The sequence below is a fragment of the Bos taurus genome, chromosome 9, assembly GCF_002263795.3.
Source record: "Bos taurus isolate L1 Dominette 01449 registration number 42190680 breed Hereford chromosome 9, ARS-UCD2.0, whole genome shotgun sequence".
Lineage (NCBI taxonomy): Eukaryota > Metazoa > Chordata > Mammalia > Artiodactyla > Bovidae > Bos > Bos taurus.
Window position 1 is genome coordinate 34,136,002 of NC_037336.1, and position 19,699 is coordinate 34,155,700.

The window sequence follows — 19,699 nt, forward strand, 5'->3', positions numbered from 1 at the left end:
TGTACTCTTCCGTAACTCCAAAGATGATTCTGATTCAGGTATTATTATAGGACTAAAGTCCATTTTACTCCTGACTGTTATATGGGCTTCTGGTTTTAAGACTTAAGTTTATCATGTCTGAAGGCTAGAATTCAGGTTTAATGCCCTGCTCACTCAGTCTTCTAATGTTTTATATGAATGAAAACCCTTAGAGTTTGAAAGTCACCACTATCTCCACACAGAAATTTCTACTCCAATTCCTTGTACATAAACACACATTTGTGTTCAGCAATGGCACATCTTCCAGCCTGAGTGTTTTTGGCAGGATCTCTTTCCAACACTAAATGACTTTATAAACATTTGACCTTCTTCCCACCAATAAGAGGAAGTGAACATTTTAATATTTGAAATTTTTAAGATCAATTTATTAAGTTCAATGATGAAAGCCATCAGAAGAATATTCTCCTGAAAATTATTTTTTTCTTAGAAAAAAGAAAGGAAAATCAACACCCTCTCAGCATAGCCACAGATGCTGTGGCAGTCAAGCCTCTCTGCAGACGGGAATAGTCCATCAGTCGGTCAAGTCACTCTCCCGGTCAGCAGGATTGTAGTCTGGATCATCATCATCATCCTCCAGCTCCAAGTCATCCATTTCCTGGAACAAAGACTCATCTACCTCCACGTTGTTTCCAGCTGCAAAAGACAGAAGATTTCCCCTTCAGTCCTACACTCAGAAATAAAAGATACAACCCATTGGCAGGACCAAACAGGCTTCTTAAACACGCAGCTGTAGTGCACGTGACACAATCCTGAACTCCTACTGCAAATCATACCAGCGATGATCTGCACTGGTCAACAGAGACTCACACATCTCAAGAGCATCTTCAGGTTTCCAGTTCATAGTCTAAAAAGACCCAATACCAAAAAGGCCTTCCTAGAATGAATTATTTATGATCTGGCATGTTGTAAGCTAGAGACACCAATGATACAAAGTTGATTATCACTGACCAGGAGACCTGTACCAAGAGTTCATCTCTTTCCATACTGAAGATATGTATATACATCATTAAAGCTCAACTATCGCTAAGAGTCAGACACGACTGAGCGACTTCCCTTTCACTTTCCACTTTCATGCATTGGAGAAGGAAATGGCAACCCACTCCAGTGTTCTTGCCTGGAGAATCCCAGGGACGGGGGAGCCTGTTGGGCTGCCGTCTATGGGGTCACACAGAGTCGCACACGACTGAAGCAACTTAGCAGCAGCAGCAGTAGCAGCATACATATAATCAGCTGACAAATTTATTTTGCTCTTCACTCTCATCCACCTCCCCTGTAACCAGTGGCATGCCTTTCCAAGATTCCAAATGTCTAAACCCTACCAGAACCAATACTCAAGCTTTGCATGAAACAGCTTCATTCTTCAGTCTGTCTGTAGTACACATAAGTAGGATATTACAGTACTCTTAAACCACCGAACGTTGTTCACCTTCTTTCCCTCTCAGACTCTAGTCACTGACATTCAACTCAGTGAGAAGAAACCCTGTTTCATGAAGCCTAAAAGCAGTTCAGTAATAAAATACAATTTGGTATGCTCAGGCCAAAGAGTAATTGACTAGGCCTGGGACAGGAAGTAGTGAAGCCTTCACAGAGCAGATGATATCTGAAATATCTTCATGAAAAATTCGAAACTATCCAGAAGAAAAGGAGCCAGGATGAAGCGATTCTAGGTAGAACATTATGCAAAAGCAGAGAAAAAAAGTTAAGACCTTGAATCCTTCTAATTGGAACACAAGATTCATGAAGAAAAACATCTGAAAATAACAGATGAAGGCCAAATCGAAGGACCAAAGTAGGTCAACCCCTTCCTCTAAGCAGCAGAGAACCACCAGAGGACTTTTAAGGGAAGAAACGGCACGATTAAACATGGGTTTTAGAAATACTGCCTCAGAGGTGGTAGCTACAAGGCAGGTAAGGGCACTAGGAGGAAGAGACTGAGGAGGGCAATAATGAAGCTCCTACTAAAGTCCAGTTGAAAAATAACAAATTTTCAAATCACGAGGAAAGAGTTAAAAAGACATTTCAGAGGCAGAATCAACAGAGCACTTTTGATAAGTTATTGGCTATAAAGAGATACTTGATCCACCAAACAGGAAAAAGAGTCAAAAATGAGTAAAGACAGTAAAACTTTTAGAAAAAGACGTTTGATACTCAACCTTCTTCCCTTCTCCAAAAGGTAGTCCAGGAATAAGGTCAAAAGGCCAGATGCTAGAGGATCCCAGCAGGCACAGAAGGATGGGCATGACAGAAGGATGATGGAGTACAGAACTCGGGGAGCTACTGGAGGGTGACCGAGTAAGGAGCTCTACATTTAAGATACGCTCACTGGCCTCCAGCTCCGTGAGGGCAAGGGACTTATCTGAAGTGTTCTCTGCTGTATCCTCAGTGCCCAGGACAGTGCCAAGCTTATAGCAGGGATGCAATAGATATTTGTAGGTGAATGGAAATGAGTAGATGAAGACAGCAAGAGGATAAGGGTTAGGATAAAAAAGAGAAGGAAAGCACCAGATGTTCCAAAGACAGTAAGAGTGGTGTGAAATATAAGACTTTTGGTTAGTTCCAGGTTTGCAGCTTTTATAAAGCTCCGTGACAGACCACGGATTACAGTTCCCGTAGATTTGTGATAGTATAACTTTGAGGAAAATAGGTGATCTGAGTCACAGTGACCTGGTTTACCAAGTGTTAGAGGCAAAAGTGATCATATTGTTTACCTATTGCTATCTTTGATTTTCCTTATCATAAAACTTTTAAAAAATACACTGCCATAGTTTAATGTATAAGCTGATCAAACATTAGAATTTATTCTTCAAAGTGTGATTCTTTAGAGCCTTGAGAGGAAGAATTTACATTAAGTTATCACTATGATTTTCATGGTTTAATATTAAAAACAGCACATTATATACATATGGAATTCTAGTATTATCTTACCATCTTCCAAGAACTGGATATCAGATGTGTCAAGATTATGATCTGTTTCAAACAGTTGTCTCCCTAAAAGAAATAAACATATTTAATTACAATGGTATAGTTTTTCTCTATCTTCCCTACAATACCTTTAAAAGGTATAATACTTTTAAAAAGTTAAAGATATAAAAAATCTGAAAACCCATTTTTCTGTGAATTTCAATAAATGTATGAACTCAGTAAGTAGCTAAAAGGCATATGAAATGTATTGGCATTAAAATGGAACAAGTGAAAGCCTAGTCCCAGAAAAACAAATGGGTTTGATTCCACCACTCTTAAGCCTTGTGATCCTAAAAGTCTTGGCAGCTATATCTGAAGATCTATCCCTTGCAATAGATTAAAGATAAGCCATAAAATTAATGATAATTATGTGTGAAGAAACATCATCATATGGAGATAACACTCTCTTTTTGCCCTATATGCCTAAGTATATTATTTTCTTACAGAAATCTATCCAAATGATCCTCTTGCTATACAAGAGGGCTTAAAGGGAACAGGATATTGGGTGGGAGGTGGTGTCATACCACTTAATTTATTTTTTCCTGCTTGCTCTTCTTCCTTCATCCGTTTCTTTTTAATTTCCAAGAGTTCTGCATCAAACTTGGCCTTCCAATTTAAGAAATTCTCAATTGTAACAGGAGTACCATGGAATAATTGCTTATGAAAGAAAAAAAACACGTCACCAGATAAATGAAACAACAGTTAGAAAATAAAGCCTAATGAACTTCTAGACTAATGAACACAGCCACTGAGAGGAAGCAAAGAGAAAAATGGTTTCAAGTCCATAATATTTAGTCTGATTTCTATCTGCACTGGCTACTTTCAGTGGTTTTGGCAATTTACTCTAGAAAAGTCTGTTTTTATATAATTACAAAAAACCAAAGATAATATGTGAGGTGTTAATATGTTTAAATATACATCAATTCATAACACTAAAATCCCTGCTTACATTTCTTACTTCATTTTAGAATCTAAGGTTTTCTTTAAAATTCAGTAAATATTTAAATTATTCTGACAGGAGCTTTATAATTCTAAACTTTATACTGTAAGTGAAATAATTGATATTTCTTGATTTTACCTGCATGCACTTTATTAACCTTTAACCAACTAACTGATCGTTAGTGTGATGCCCACCAAGTAAATGAAGGCCCTTCTAAAATTTTACTTAGTAAAGCTTTATTAAATTTTACTTGTGCTTATTTTTGTGATTTCCTCTCAAATTATTGAAATTTCCAAAACAAAAAAAAAAACCCCAAATGACAGATTTAAAGAATAATGAAAGAAAATATGACTTTTAAATATACCTTTTCGGCTTCTTCTGCTTCTTTTTCTTTTTGTTTCTTTTCTTCTTCTCTTCTAGTTTTTATTTGATCTACTATTTCATTTAATTTTTCTTGCACAGCTGTCACTAAGGTGAAGATCATCACCATACCAAGGTTTTCTTCTGCCTATGTAACCAAAAAAGAAAAAAAAGGCTGTAGTTAGAAACATAATTCTCAGAAAAAATAAAAACAACCAACCAGTGGTGGGCGGGAGGTGTTTTAGCACAATCACTACACTCATACATGTATAATATGATCACTAATTCAGTTACACCATAAGTTCAGACTCTTGGATCATTTACGACAGAGGATGAGACGGTTGGATGGCATCACCAACTCAATGGACAGGAGTCTGAGCAAGCTCCGGGAGTTGCTGACGAACAGGGAAGCCTGGCATGCTGCAGTCCATGGGGTCGCAAAGAGCTGGACACAACTGAGCAAACTGAACTGAACTGAACTGATGTGTGTGTGTGTGTGTGTGTGTGTGTGTGTGTATAAAGTGAAGTGAAGTGAAAGTCGCTCAGTTTTGTCCAACTCTTTGTGACCCCATGGACTATACAGTCCTTGGAATTCTCCAGGCAAGAATATTGGAGTGGGTAGCCTTTTCCCTCCCCAGGGAATTTTCCCAACCCAGGTTTCCCACATTGCAGGCAGATTTTTTACCAGCTGAGACACCAGGGAAGCCCATATACAACATCTTAAATTTTAAGTCTTATAATTTGCTATATTCAACTGAAAACAGATATTTCAATAGATTCTATGTAATAATCATATATGTAGGTAGAATTCAGAAAACTTTTTTCTACAGTAGCTAACAACATCAGTTCTCCAGCATATATTCATCATTTTAGCTTTAAATCATTACAAAAAGAAAGAAAAAAAGATACATAAAGTTAAATCATAAAAGTATCTACATTGTTATTATGTAGAAAATCCTTTTGCCTTCAAAATTCAGGTTAGTGTCACAGCTCTCAAAATATGCCCAAAGAACTAAAATGATATAACATGCTAGACACTGCTAGCTACTGCAGGAAAAAGTTTTCTGAATTCACACCAAGTGTTAACAAGCAGTTATACCTGACTGGTGAGATTAAGAATAATCTTTATTTTCTTCTTCATTGTTTTCTGTATTTTCTGAGTTTTTTTGTAATATAAACTATTTTGATAACTCAAAACTAATACAACTAAGAAAAAGATACAAATATGCCCTAAATACCTCTGATCACAAGTAAGTATCAGAATCAAAACTTCACTTTTGAAAGAAAGGAGTTTGAATATAAATAAAATATAAAATACATATTAACAAAAATCACTCAGATCAGGAAACTTATATTAATACATGAGTGACTGAATACAATATATTGTTCCAGGCTTTCTACAATGTTTCCAAATGAAGCACTTTAAACTAAATGATATAGAAATAATATGACTTCACCCTGGGTGATGAAGTGAACAGGACCTAGAATCAGCATAAATTAATGTTTGATATATCTTCTTTCACTCCTCATTCTCTAACAGCTCCAGATATTTTTAAAAGGTCAACAGTGAAAGCACCCACAGTTCTTGAAATATACCAGTCATATTTACAGTGGAGATGTTTTCTGTCAGTTTTTCTTAGAAAAACAAATAAAACTAGGACTTCTGCTTTTAAGATGGTGGAGAAAGATTTTATTTGCCCTCCCTACTCTCTACTGTGAAGAATCCATGAAAACTCTACCCAAGTAAAAGAGAGCTTTAAATATCTACCACGCCTAGACTGTGACTAGCCTGACCCATCAGAGAACGCTAGTAAGAACTTTCCAATACCCATTTTTTCTTCCAAGTAAACACCTGCTCTTGGAAGGGTCATAAACCATTATTGCTGTTCATAAGTTTAGGGAGCAGGAGAGATAGGAAAGAAAAAAATCAATCACCACTCCTCTCACCAAATTGCAGGTAACTAGACTGCAACAGATCAGAGGGCTTAGGGGCTGTACTTTTTTTTGAGTTTCAAACAAGGGTATAGGGAGAACTTCTCTTATTCAAATTTTAAAGGTATGGGAGGGAAGAATAATAAAGATGCTTTGTGAATGTGTGTGTGTGTGTATGTGTGTGTACACATGCATCATGAATTCTGCTTGTTCAGTACACTCGTTATACATATTTAATTTTCTGACTCAAGATTAATGTATAATATTTAAGGCCAATAAAATAATGCCACTACAAAACGTGTTATTTCCTTACCTGTAATGCTAATAATTTTAAAATGTCTGCTACATCATTATCTTCTAGATTTAACTGGGCGAATATTTCATAAAGGGGAGCTTCATCTGGGTATTTTTCACTGTATGTAAACTTGAGGGTTGTCTGGACAGCTAAAGACATAAGAGAAGAGATTAATACAAATACCTTAAAATGTAGAGAGAGGTCAAAATCTTTGTTGAATTAGTAATTAATTTACAATGTGTCAATGAAAAGTAGCACAAAAGATTCTCCTACAAAAGGAAAAAAAGGTTACTATGAGACCAGATAATCATTAACATACATAACATATACCACAAATATAGGTAAAAACAAATCACAGGGATACCAAAGATCACATCTAACACATGAAATACATTTGCTACTTATGAGTATTTTATCTTACTGCATGTCAGAAGAGGATGAAGAAGACACTCCTTTTAAAACCCTCCTTAAGATGAACAAAAGGCACTGAACATGACACACAGAAAAAGTACCAACTCAGGCTCATTTCCAGGCCTCTCCCAGAGCCGGCGTCCAGTGCAGAAGATCTGACTTTAGCTCCAGAGTCCATACTTCTATCTGCACAATGCCAGCAGAGCATTGCTAAGGGACTGCTGGAGGACACAGGTGTAAACTGGACAGTTTGAGAGGTTGTCTGAGAAACTTTTAACCTGACTCACTGACATTCTCCCCCAGTCTTTGGCCTGTGCCAGTTCACAGACAGGACATCGGTATAGGTGTGACGTTCTTAAAGGCACATAAGTGGGAAGTATCTCTCTGCTACCTAGTCTGATGAATTCTCAGTTTTGCCAGGCAATCTAAAACAGAGCAGTAGTGGTAAATATTTTTTGTTAAAACCTATTTGTCAACAAGACCCTTTATCTCCATTTCCTGTAACTCATATTTTAATTATTAAAACCTCCTGCTTTTGATGATTTAAACTAACATCTAGATTTCTCTCCATGGGAATGGGAAAAAAAAACCCTCAAAATCTGCTGGCTTGGTATTTTTGTGTATGATGTCAACAAAGAATTTTATGAATCTACGGATATAAGATTGAACGTCAGGTAAGAAATACATAGTGTCTCTTGGCATTTTCTTTCTTTTTTAATTAACATGTTTCTAAATTTTATTGCTAGCACAAGTTTTCTTTTTTTTTTAATTTACCGATTCCACTATATGATGTAACAGAAACTCATTACATAAAATTTAGCAATATATTAAAGGAAAAACAAAATCAATAATGATCCCATCCTCAGAAAGAAATCACTGTTACCATTTTGGTATCTTTAAAGTATCTTAAAAGTACTATTAAAAGGATACTTTAAAGTATCTCTCTATGCATATAGTCTTTTAAACAAAATGTCAAAGGATCCTCATGTATAATTGAGACTTTATACATATAAATAAAATCCATCTATATAAATATGTTAATAACTGTATCCAATATCTCTTTATTTCAGATTTCAGTAATATCAGTATTAACCTCATTTTCAATTCTATAAGACAGATTTAGTATTATCAAGTGATACCACTAAAATTGGTGTAACTGACTACTCATGACAGAATTTTAATTGACTAGCTTAACAGGAAAAAAAAAAATTCTCAGGGTTAATGCCAACTTATATAACATTTTTATCAAATTACAGTATTAATTGAACTTGACCAAAGCAGAAATAAACTTAAGATACGCCTCTCCCAACATGTGCCAAATTAATTTGATCTTATTAATTTTATAGCTCCTTTATTTCAATTTGTATATTTGTCTTAGTTTGACAGTTATATAATATTGGTTTTTATCTGGCTTTATGTATATACATATTTAAATAACAGTACACTATCCAATCTAAAAAGACAGAGGGAAAATACAGGTAGGTATTTATCCAGCCCAGTTTATTACAGCAAATGTCTAGTAAACAATCTAAATATCCAATGAGGAAAAAGTAGATGGCATGCCATGGAAAACCACACAACCACTACATTATGCTTGCAGAAAGTCTTATTGACAAAAATTTCCTCCCCTTTCTCTACCCGCTATATTGTTAACATTTCTGTTTCACTTTTAAAAGTTAAGCTTTTTCTGCCAGAAAATCTCCTTGACTTCCTCTCTGTTTCTCCAGAAGTCATTATTACATAGTAAATACTGGTTAGAAACATGTTAACAATCATACTAAATTCTTAACAGAACCTTAGCACCTCCACACATCCAATGGCCTGCTAAATGGCTGCAGAAGGAATAAAATTCCTGAGAGAAGCGTAGAAAATTCAAAAGTATTTTTAATTAGACTTACTTTCATCATTTTCTCCAGCCTCAGATGTCACAGTAATGGTGAAGCTGGGTGGATTTTCTGATAATACTGCAAGAAAATATACACAGAGGTTAAGTTATTAACATAAGGCACATGCTTTTCCTTATTAGCAAAATACCAATTCCCAGTTCTGGAAACTGATCCCTAGCCTGTATTTCCATTTCCACAAATACAGACTTAATAGCAACAGTTCAGATGATAAAACATCCATCAATTTCTATTTAAATCTAGGGTTTTCTTTAATCTGGGAAAAAACACCTGTAATAGATACTCTCTTGGAGTTGTATCAATTAAGTAATTTATATTTTAATTCAAAATTTTCACCCACACATGGAAAGTCACATTCTAAAAAATCTCCAAATGAAATGGCAAAAAAAAAAAGTTTGATGTTTTTCATCAGAACCTACCCACCCATAAATACTCAGTATTATCACTAATTTTTCTACTTATATATTTTGAAATACAATTCAGAATCTCTATGACAATCAGTAAATATCAATTTGTAAGAGTTTCTATCTTTTAGTTATCTCTTTCTCCCACATTGTCTCTAAAACCTTTGTTCTTTCACAAATTATTGAAACCTACCATCTTTCATGGAATTACAAAATTATCCATGAATTCAAATATCAAATTACTTCCAATTTGTCAAGCAAGACATGTCAATCAGCATTTTCATAAATAAGAAAGCTTTATATGCTATTTTACTGCCTGATGTCTATCTGATACTATTTATCTGTTTATGATCTATTCCCCCACAAGAATACTGTAAGAACTCGGAGAACTGGTGGATCAGTGCCAGGCAGTATCTAGAAACTCAATAAATTCTGGCTCAATGAAAGATCTAAACAATAAAAAGAGAAAGACAATAACAAATAAAACTCATATTCGGAACCATCAGAAAACTAAAAAAGGAAAATTCAAGCCACCCTTAACTACTGCTGAGCACACAAGTCTGCACTTCACTTCAGGCCTGAAAAGCACTAACCCCTACCCTACCAAGGTTGGTAACAGCTCAGCAGCCTCTTTCTGATAAGGGGCTCCCTGAAGACGTCACCATGAAAAGGACTCAGCTTTTCCTACTCAGTAACTTCTGAAGTCTTCATAAATATTATCAATAAAATTTTCAAGACATATGCCCTCATTCTAATTGAAGTTTGGAAGTACCTGAAGCAATGATGAACACCTATGACTAGTAGAGAGGGTTTGTCAGAAAGGAAAAAAGACTCACAGGACGCACATTTTAACAGGTCTCAGGCTGTCCAGCCTATGTTGAAAAAGCCCCTAAAAGGCAATTATAGTAGTAAAGCTTTTATAACATGACTGGCTCTGCCTCTTTTTCCTAACAAATGTGCGTAAAATATATTAGATGTATTTCACTCCCATTTTTTTCATAACCAACTTTAGCATTTACATGTCATGAAATATAAACAGTGCAACTACAGAAATAAGGGTTCAATGAGGCTGTAATTTAGGGGAACCTACACCAATAACTACAGATGGTGACTGCAGCCATGAAGTTAAAAGACGCTTACTCCTTGGAAGGAAAGCTATGACCAAACTAGACAGCATATTCAAAAGCAGAGACATTACTTTGCCAACAAAGGTTCGTCTAGTCAAGGCTATGGTTTTTCCTGTGGTCATGTATGGATGTGAGAGTTGGACTGTGAAGAAGGCTGAGCGCCAAAGAATTGATGCTTTTGAAATGTGGTGTTGGAGAAGACTCTTGAGAGTCCCTTGGCCTGCAAGGAGATCCAACCAGTCCATTCTGAAGGAGATCAGCCCTGGGATTTCTTTGGAGGGAATGATGCTGAAGCTGAAACTCCAGTACTTTGGCCACCTCATGTGAAGAGTTGACTCATTGGAAAAGACTCTGATGCTGGGAGGGATTGGGGGCAAGAGGAGAAGGGGACGACAGAGGATGAGATGGCTGGATGGCATCACTGACTCAATGGATGTGAGTCTCAGTCAACTCCGGGAGTTGGTGATGGACAGGGAGGCCTGGCGTGCTGCAATTCATGGGGTCGCAGAGAGTCGGACACGACTGAGCGACTGATCTGATCTGATCTGACACCAATAACAGCTAACATTTATTGAGCATTTCTTTGCACTTGTGCTCTTCTATGCATTTACACAGAGACCCTTTATTTCTCACACCAAAACGGTGGTTTTATACTATCATCATATTTTACCAAATTTAAGATGCCATCAAGTATATAATGCACCCTACTTTATGTACCACTAAGAAAGAAAAAAGGAACTGCCAACTAAACTATGATATGTAGTCAACTGTTCGACAAATTCAGACTTCAAAGATGTTTAAATGTTAAGATGTCTTAGAATCAATTAAATATAATATCATTCGAATTTTATAGATGTGGAAACAGGGATAAAAAGCTTTTAAATAATGTGCCCAAAGCTATACAACTGGCAGGACTAAATAAACTGTATAGAATTTCACCTAAAAAGAAAAAAAAAATTCCAGCTGAGAAATTCCAGGGAAGTCACTGGAGCCAGGTGGTGGATTAAGGCATACTCTGTGCGATCCCATAGATGGCAGCCCACCAGGCTCTGCCATCCCTGGGATTCTCCAGGAAAGAACACTGGAGTGGGTTGCCATTTCCTTCTCCAATGTGTGAAAGTGAAAAGTGAAAGTGAAGTCGCTCAGTCGTGTCTGATTCTTAGCGACCCCTTGGACTGCAGCCCACCAGGCTCCTCCGTCCATGGGATTTTCCAGGCAAGAGTACTGGAGTGGGGTGCCATTGTCTTCTCCGACTCTGTAAGTAGAGATGGAGAAAAGGAATGCAGGTTAGAGTAACGTGGCAGCAAGGGTATAATGGTAAGAGAGCTTAAGGAACATACAAGGAATTAGAAATTATTCCATTGGTGGATGTATGTGGTGAATAAAACAGGTTGAAAATAAACAGATGAAAGTTTAGTGTGGATAGTGATAGCTTTTTTTAGTGGTAGTAATAAGGTCAGAATTCTATTTCTAAACTGGGAAGATAAATCTAGCAACGGTGCATAAAACAGAAGGAGAAAAACAAGACTAGAGGCAGGATGAAACTAGATAGCCACTGAAATTGTCTCAGCAAAGTTAATGAGGTTCTGAATTAAGCTGGTAGCAATGGAAACAGGGAAGAGGAAGAAATCGAAGATGGTGATGGGTGACAACCTGAATTTGCAGGCAGGACCACCAACAAAAACAAGGACTAGAAATGAAAGACCAGACATATTTGAAGGACACAGGGTGCTTTCAGCTGGAAATATCAAGTAATCAGAAATGGGCAAATGACGCTGAAGAAAGTTGGGCTGGAATTTAATTTGGGATCATCCACAAAGAGGTAACAGGGAAAGGCATTTGACTAAATGAAATCACCAGAGAGAACGCAGAGAGAAATAAGGGCCAGGATCAGCTGTGTAAGGAGTCCTAAACTCGGGGAACAAAAGCAAGAGGAGGAAATAGTTACCGAGATTGCAAGAAAAGCAGTCATGACAGGTCAACCCTCAAGAGAAGCCTGAGTACTGAGGGATGCAGGTCTGACGAGGCAGTACCTCCAGTGCGCCATGTGTGTCTGGGGCGCTAGGGTGAGGGTCATGGAGAAGGAGCCTGTAAGGTCACACCTAAATCCCTAACAAGGCCCTTGGTGATCTGGCCCCTGCATAAGTGGCAGGCCTCATTTTCTGTGTCTCTCTACATTCTAGCTATACCCAACTACCTGTCCTTTGCACACATGGCTCTCACAGAGTCACAAGTCTGCACGTGTGCCCCCTCCCCCAGTCTCGTTTATATAACTCCACATGACCCCTCAGCTCTCCAGAACAACTCAGTCCCCTCTCCCTCAGTTCCTGCTGCATTCTATATATACCTCCATGAAAGAATCATCCCACTGTGTTGTAAATTACTTATGTGATGTCTTTGCCCAAGAGACTGAGGTCCTAACAGTAAAGACAGTAAATATTCGTAAGTGAGGAAACCATTTGGTAAATGAGGACAGGGGAACACTAGCAAGAACATCACTGAACTGCCTGACCATGATGAACAAGATAAAAGCTGATAAACTACCAATCCATGAGAATTTGTGATGAGAGCCATGTTCAGTAAAAGCCTGGAAATGAAAGAACTGCAGGGCTACAAAGTGTATGGATGGAAAGAGGAATTTCAGAGGCGAAAATTTTAAAGATGGCATTTCCAAGCTGTGACTATCACCCCATGCAGTTGGAGGAAATAGAAATCAAAACTGTCTGTTGATAAAGACAGGAGTTATGAAGCCATCAGAAGTATCAGAAGCAGCAGCAACTAAGATGGCAAATTTCCAGGAACCAGTATCTTATATTTGTTTAACAGTTATGAAGTTTCCACACTAGTATCAGTGCTCATGCTCAGTTGTGCCCAGTGCTTTTCAACCCCGTGGACTGTAGCCCACCAGGCTCCTCTGTCTATGGGATTCTCCATGCGAGAATACTGGAGCAGGTTTCCATTTCCTCCTCCAAGAGATCTTTCCGATCCAGGGAGGAAACCCGAGTCTCATTTCCTACACTTGGCAGATGGATTCTTTACCACTGCGCCATCTGGGAAGCCCCTGGTGGAAGGTCCCCTGGAGGAGAGAAGAGCTACCCACTCCAGTATTTTTGCCTGGAGAATTCCACAGACAGAGGAGCCTGGTGGGATACAGTCCATGGGGTTGCAAAGAGTCGGACACAACTGAGCGACTAACTCTTTCACACTTACATTATTCCTTATTAAATAGATAAGGAAGCAAAGGCTTAGAGAGGTTATATAATTTGTCCAAGGACAGAGAGCTGATACCCACTGCACCAAATTGCCATTACAGAGAAAAAATGGTGAATCAGGAACAAACAAAGATTTTGGAAAACAATGCTAATTTCTGCAGTAGCCACTCTCCCCTTTTTTCAGTTACACCATTTTTAACTGAGTGTATTGCCCATCCAGAATAAAAACTGTCTTTCCCAGCCTCCCTCCAGTTAGGTCTCACCAAATGACTGAGTTACAGCCAATGGGATAGAAGGAAGTAAGTCCTTTGATAGTTTTTGAGGAAATTTCCTTAAGGAACTGCTGTCTTTTACTTCTTTGTTCCCGCTCCCTTCATTCCTTTATCTCTCCTACTGCCTGGAAAAGGAATGCTGCCATCGTCACCATGAGGGTGAGACTATGTCTTAGGGATGACAGAGAACTAGGAAGAAGACTGCTTCTTGAAGAAATCTTGAACTAGAGCTACATAAGTCTCATTTATGTGCAAGAGTAATAAACTTTTACCTTTTTAAAACCAGCTATTTGGGGTTTTCTGTCATAGCTAAACCTAACTAAAAAAAAAAAAAAAAAACACAGAAAATTGAAAAGGGATAATATTCCAAAGCTTGGAGGTTACTAAAATAGGGAAACTTACTTAATTGGACTCGAAAAGATGAATTATTCCTGAGTTCTCATGAAGTGATAATCCTATTCCAATGCATTACTACCGTACTGTGAGCTGAGGCAAGTTGAGGAAAGATTAGCTTTCACTAAAGAGACCAGTCAATCCTAAAGGAAATCAACCCCAAATGTTCACTGGAAGGACTGATGTGGAAGCTGAAGTTCCAATACTGTGGCCACCTGATGTGAAGAGCTGACCAATTGGAAAAGACCCTGATGCTGGGAAAGATTGAGGGCAGGAGAAGAGGGTGACAGAGGATGAGATGCTTGAATGGCGTCACTGATGCAATGGACTTGAACTTGGGCAAACTCTGGGAGATAGCAAGGGACAGGGAGGCCTGCCACAAAGAGTCAGAGTCACAAAGAGTCAGACATGACTTAGCGACTGAAAAACAACAACAATGAGACCAGATATCCACCACTGTGAGTGGATCAAAATCCTTTTGAAAAAAAGAATACAGTTGTTGGGCACTGTTTAAGGAACCAATGGAGGGGCAGGAGAAGTGTTAGGTGACACAGGGGCAGATGATGGAAAACTAGACAAAACTAAGAATTTTGTCAAAAGCAAAGAAATCGGAGGTAGTAACTGAAAGGTACACTCCAGGGACACACAAATGACAGGTTTTCCACAAAAAACCAGATCAGCCCCTATTAAAGGAAGTCCCTATGGGTCTTAGACAGCAACTGTCCTAGAAAAACTGCTTTCACAAGATGACTTCTGCCCCGAGTCTAAATGCAATTCTAACTGTTAAGCTCACAGCTGTTAACTCAGAGGTACTAACACAAGCAAATACAGGATTACGTACCCCTCTTTGTAAGGTCAAACAGAATTTAGGGAACCTGACTTTGGCTAGCCTGAAGCTAACCAATTTGATCCAACAAAACTCCCCATATATAGCCAGGGACTTTGATACAGAAATGGAAATAACCAAATTCAGCTATCGTAGCAGGATCTTGTGAAGTGAAGCACTTCTGAAGGAGGATGTGGCATCAGGAGCATCCATGTATATTTTAGAAGACTAGTTGTTAGGAGGATTGGATTAGTGTGCAATCAAGTTACAGAATGGACACAAAGAAGAAACTGTATTATGATCTGTTAGAATTCACAGCAAATGCAACACTGGGCCAAAAGTTCTCTGCAAATAGCCAGGAAATCAGTTCTCAAGTCAGGTTAGGTCTATGTGCCTAGGTCTACGGCTGGATGAGCAGTGCCTCTTCAGCCTCCACAAGGGGGCCATGATGTACTTAACAAAGGCTTCTCTGTCAGCACTCTATCATTTATTTTAAAAATTATATATATATATATATATACACACACACACACACTTCATCAACAGCATTGAGCACTTACCAACTCTAGTATTCAATGAAATTCAAAATGAGATTTGAAAACTACCAATTATCGTTCCTTGGCAAACTAATACAAACAAGCTCTTTCTTAAACCAGGTATGAAAATACTAAAATATGAAATCATCAACACATAAGGAAGCTATAAAAAAAATAGTACACCTTGCAAATCCTCAAAAGATTCCAAAAGACCAAACACAGAAATAAACGACTCCAAAGTCCGCTTGCCTTTGCCTTGAGATTGCATACAGAAGTTGACCAAAGTTCCTAAATAACTATAAATCAGGACAACTCCTTTTAACTTATTTAATGCAACTGTAGGGGTGCTGATAGGAATTAAGAGACAGAAGGGCTCAGCTGATACTGCAGAATACTTGAGGCGTCCAAGATCCACAAATTTTCTTTTATTAACTTGGCTCAGAATTCTCAAGCACTTTTGCATCTGACAAGAATTTCACATACCCAACTATATCAGACCCTAGTACAATTTGAAAGAACCATCCAATTATTTTAGGGTTAAAATGTATCACTTTTACAAATGTTTATAAGCACAATATTTAATGAGTATATCTTAATGTCCAAAGAAATGAGAAGAGCACATCTTGTGCTTTCTTCAGTCTGCCTATGCTGTGCTCATGCCTGTCCCCTTTCCAATGTACCAGAAATGACCAAATGTCATGATTAAGAGCATATCCAACAACTGACCCTGTATTCTGTTTTATTTAGACATTGATACATCAGCAAGGATAGAGAAGGGAGCCAGACTCCATACACACTCACCCAGTTAATGACACTCTCAAACCCCTCTTCACTCATCCCCTTAACATCCTCACAGCACAGCTGAACTGCTGGTGAGAGAGAACATGAACAGGACTGGAACTATACAGGGATAGCTGAGAGACATAAGCCTGTTGGCAAAGCAGAACAAAATTTGCTACCATTGCAAGCAGTGATCAAAGGGTAGAGCTAAGAAAACTAAGCTAAACAATGACAAGGGAGAGGGGTTAGAGTTCATGAGTTAAAATAACATTACCTTACACTCTGAATTCTGACAGTCAGTTATGCACAACACTCAAAGGACGGGGTAAGGAAGGTAAGTCCCACAAACCTAGGCTATACTCGCTCATATTGGCTTTATTAGATCACCTCTCAAAACCTGAGTGTAAAGTGAGAGAAGGCATATTGATATGCTTATCTTGAAGCATTTTCAGAATCATCAGAAGGATGGTTTACTACAGAAGAATTCTCTTCCTTGAAAATATACCTAATGAACTTCTCATTACCATTTTACATTAGCCCAACTTACCAAGTAACTTTCTGCTCCCCGTCATACCAGCTGGAGTGGAACCCCAGTCCCAGACCTAACTGTTATTACCAGTCCTGCTACTAACTTGCTGGCCAACCCAGAGCCAACCGCTTGCCTTTCCCAAGCCTCCACTACCTTGCTTCTAGCAAGAGGAAGCCAGGCTGCTGCTGCTGCTGCTGCTGCTAAGTCGCTTCAGTCGTGTCCAACTCTGTGCGACCCCATAGATGGCAGCCCACTAGGCTCCTCTGTCCCTGGGATTCTCCAGGCAAGAATACTGGAGTGGGTTGCCATTTCCTTCTCCTAGACAACATCTAATATCCTACTACAAGTCTAACTACCTGTGATCTTACAGTGGACCTGAGATTTGAGCCAACTCATTCATTGGGCAATCTGAAGAATGTCAGAACATTAAAAAAAAAAAAGAAGAGAAGAGAAAAACGACAAACTTCAGGGACAAGACTACTCTCAAAACTGATCCTGGGTAACTTTGAGAATTCTGAATCCCACAAACTTTAAAACACCAAATATGAGAAAACAGCCTGAATAATGGTGAAAATGTGAAAACTGATACTTCTGCGGCTCTGGAAAGGCTATTCCCACTTGGAGAACCTTCATTCGTGTATTTCACTAAACCTCGCGCTGCTGTTAGTTCAGGTCCGTTCAGTCGCTCAGTCGTGTCCGACTCTTTGCCACCCCATGGACTGCAGCGACACAGAAACCAATGTGCACCCGACTGAATTCCAGGCCTGCCACTCCAGGGACCTTGCTAGCCTCGCCCGGACTTTCAGATTTCAAGGAATTAGCGGAGAAGAGAGAACAGCCGTAGAGTTACTAGTAAATGTCTGATCACTGCAAGAGAAGAGCTAGAGGCGAGAGTGGCGAGCCAGGTGGCCACGCGGCCTGGCTGTTCCCTTCTCCATCCTGGCAGGGGATGTCGAGGGCCGTGGAGCGGTCCGTCCCACTCCACCCCGGGTAGCTGCCGGCCTGTGGCCGCGGAAGTCACCTGTGAAGGAGTCAGGGTAGATGGACTCCAGAGCCTCCAGCTCGTTGCGCTGCTCCTCGCCGTAATCTGTCATCGCGGCCCTCGCTGCAGCCCATGGATCGCCCAGATACCCAGGCGGCGTGCTGCAGCCTGGACCGCGGCCGCGCCGGGAGAGCAGGCAGCGGCCGGGCGGGCGCAGGCGCAGAGTCCCAGGCAGAGAGGCCTGGGGCCCACAGCCAGGCTGGGCCTGCTGATCAACAGCCCTGCGCCGGCCTCCGCCTGCTCCCTAGTTCCGCGTTCGACTCGTCGGGCCTGGCCGTTGGGCTGACTGTCCCACGCCCGCTCGGGACTTGCTGGGATGGGGAAAACACCAGGTCTGGCATTTGCCATAGACACCTAAGGATTGGTTACTGGGCTTTTCAGAACCAGAACTTGAGAAGGCCCTCAGCGCCGCATCCTCGCTCTACTAGTCTGGTCTTAAGGCCAGCCTCGGGTACCCGGGAGGGACTGTCTAGCTGGAGGCGGGACGCTGCGGGCGTCCCTGCTCTTGATCGCTTCGGGTCTCCGGCTTGCGACCCTGTGGCAGCGTCCAGAGGGCGGATGCCCACGTCCTAGTGCTGACTAATGGCGTGTCCCAGGTGATTTCTACGTTTCTGGAACCTCCAAGTTCTCGGCATCCCACAAGACTGTAGAATCCAGTGGCCAGAGGAACAGCTCTCGTAGTGCATCAGGCGGGTCCAGAAAGCTCGGCCCAACTTCCGAGTAACGAGTCAGAGTGGATCTGGGGGAGAAAGCAAGTGAAAGTCCTGAGATCTTTTGAATTTGTAAAATGAACGCGGCAGGATGTAGATCTAAATATTCTGAGATCGCGTATTTCTGAACTGATGAAAGAGGTGTAAGTTTCGGTAACAGTTTTGGTTAAGTATTATCTCCGAAAAATACTCAGAACCTTTGATTTGGAAGGATGAAACTGAAGAAGTAATAGTACTTAATACATATACATCTCTTATCTTCCAGTTCATCACAGCAGTTACAAAGAGAGTTTTCAAAAAATAACTGTAATGGCACAAACTAAGAAAATGGCCAAACATGGTACTTTTATGAAATGAAAGCTAAACATCCATTTATGTGTATAATAAAGGAAGATTTTTAGTTTTTTAATGCAGAAAAATATAAGAACATTAAAATATTTTTCATATTTGTCTGTATTTTTCTTTTTGTTTCTGTATTAAAGCTTAGAGATAACGGCTCTGAAGTTTTCTCTTGCTAAAATGATGATGTCCCATGGACCAGAAGGTATCTTGATATTCTCTTGGGACTTATTGCCTCTTTGGCAACCCACTCCAGTATTCTTGCTTGGAGAATTCCATAGACAGAGGAGCCTTGCGGGCGAGAGTCCATGGGGTAGGAAAGAGTCGGACATGACTGAGCAACTGACACACACACTGCTTACTTAGCAGAAGGATATGTGAAAACGAACATATTCACTTCGGTACTGATTCCATGTCTTCGGTATTAAGGGTTATTAGGGCATGCATTGGAAAAGGAAATGGCAACCCACTCCAGTGTTCTTGCCTGGAGAATCCCAGGGACGGGGGAGCCTGGTGGGCTGCTGTCTATGGGGTCACACAGAGTCGGACACGACTGAAGCGACCTGCAGCAGCAGCAGCAGCAGCAGGGCATTGTTTTAAATTTTCAAGAAAAAAATGGGAACTCTTCTGAGGATGGTAAGAATCTCATGAAATACATGAAGTAACTTTGCAAATACAGGGTGCTTC

General features: G+C 39.7%; 1 protein-coding gene across 3 annotated transcripts; it reads right to left on the reverse strand.

Annotated features, from left to right (window-relative positions):
* Positions 1–374: 374 nt before the first annotated feature.
* RWDD1 (RWD domain containing 1) lies at positions 375–18,112 on the reverse strand. 3 transcript variants are annotated; one of them, NM_001034726.2, is made up of 7 exons: positions 17,943–18,112; positions 8,837–8,902; positions 6,546–6,676; positions 4,305–4,448; positions 3,525–3,657; positions 2,965–3,027; positions 375–672 (listed from the first exon to the last, which is right to left on the reverse strand). In NM_001034726.2, exons 1-7 carry the CDS (start codon positions 18,013–18,015, stop codon positions 551–553), a joined length of 732 nt encoding a protein of 243 aa, NP_001029898.1. In that variant the 5' UTR covers positions 18,016–18,112; the 3' UTR covers positions 375–550. The 3 variants fall into 3 exon arrangements, with proteins under 3 accessions (NP_001029898.1, XP_015328288.1, XP_010806713.1); XM_015472802.3 differs by lacking the exon at positions 17,943–18,112 and adding an exon at positions 16,414–16,438; XM_010808411.4 differs by lacking the exons at positions 6,546–6,676; positions 17,943–18,112 and adding an exon at positions 6,711–6,796.
* Positions 18,113–19,699: the final 1,587 nt, after the last annotated feature.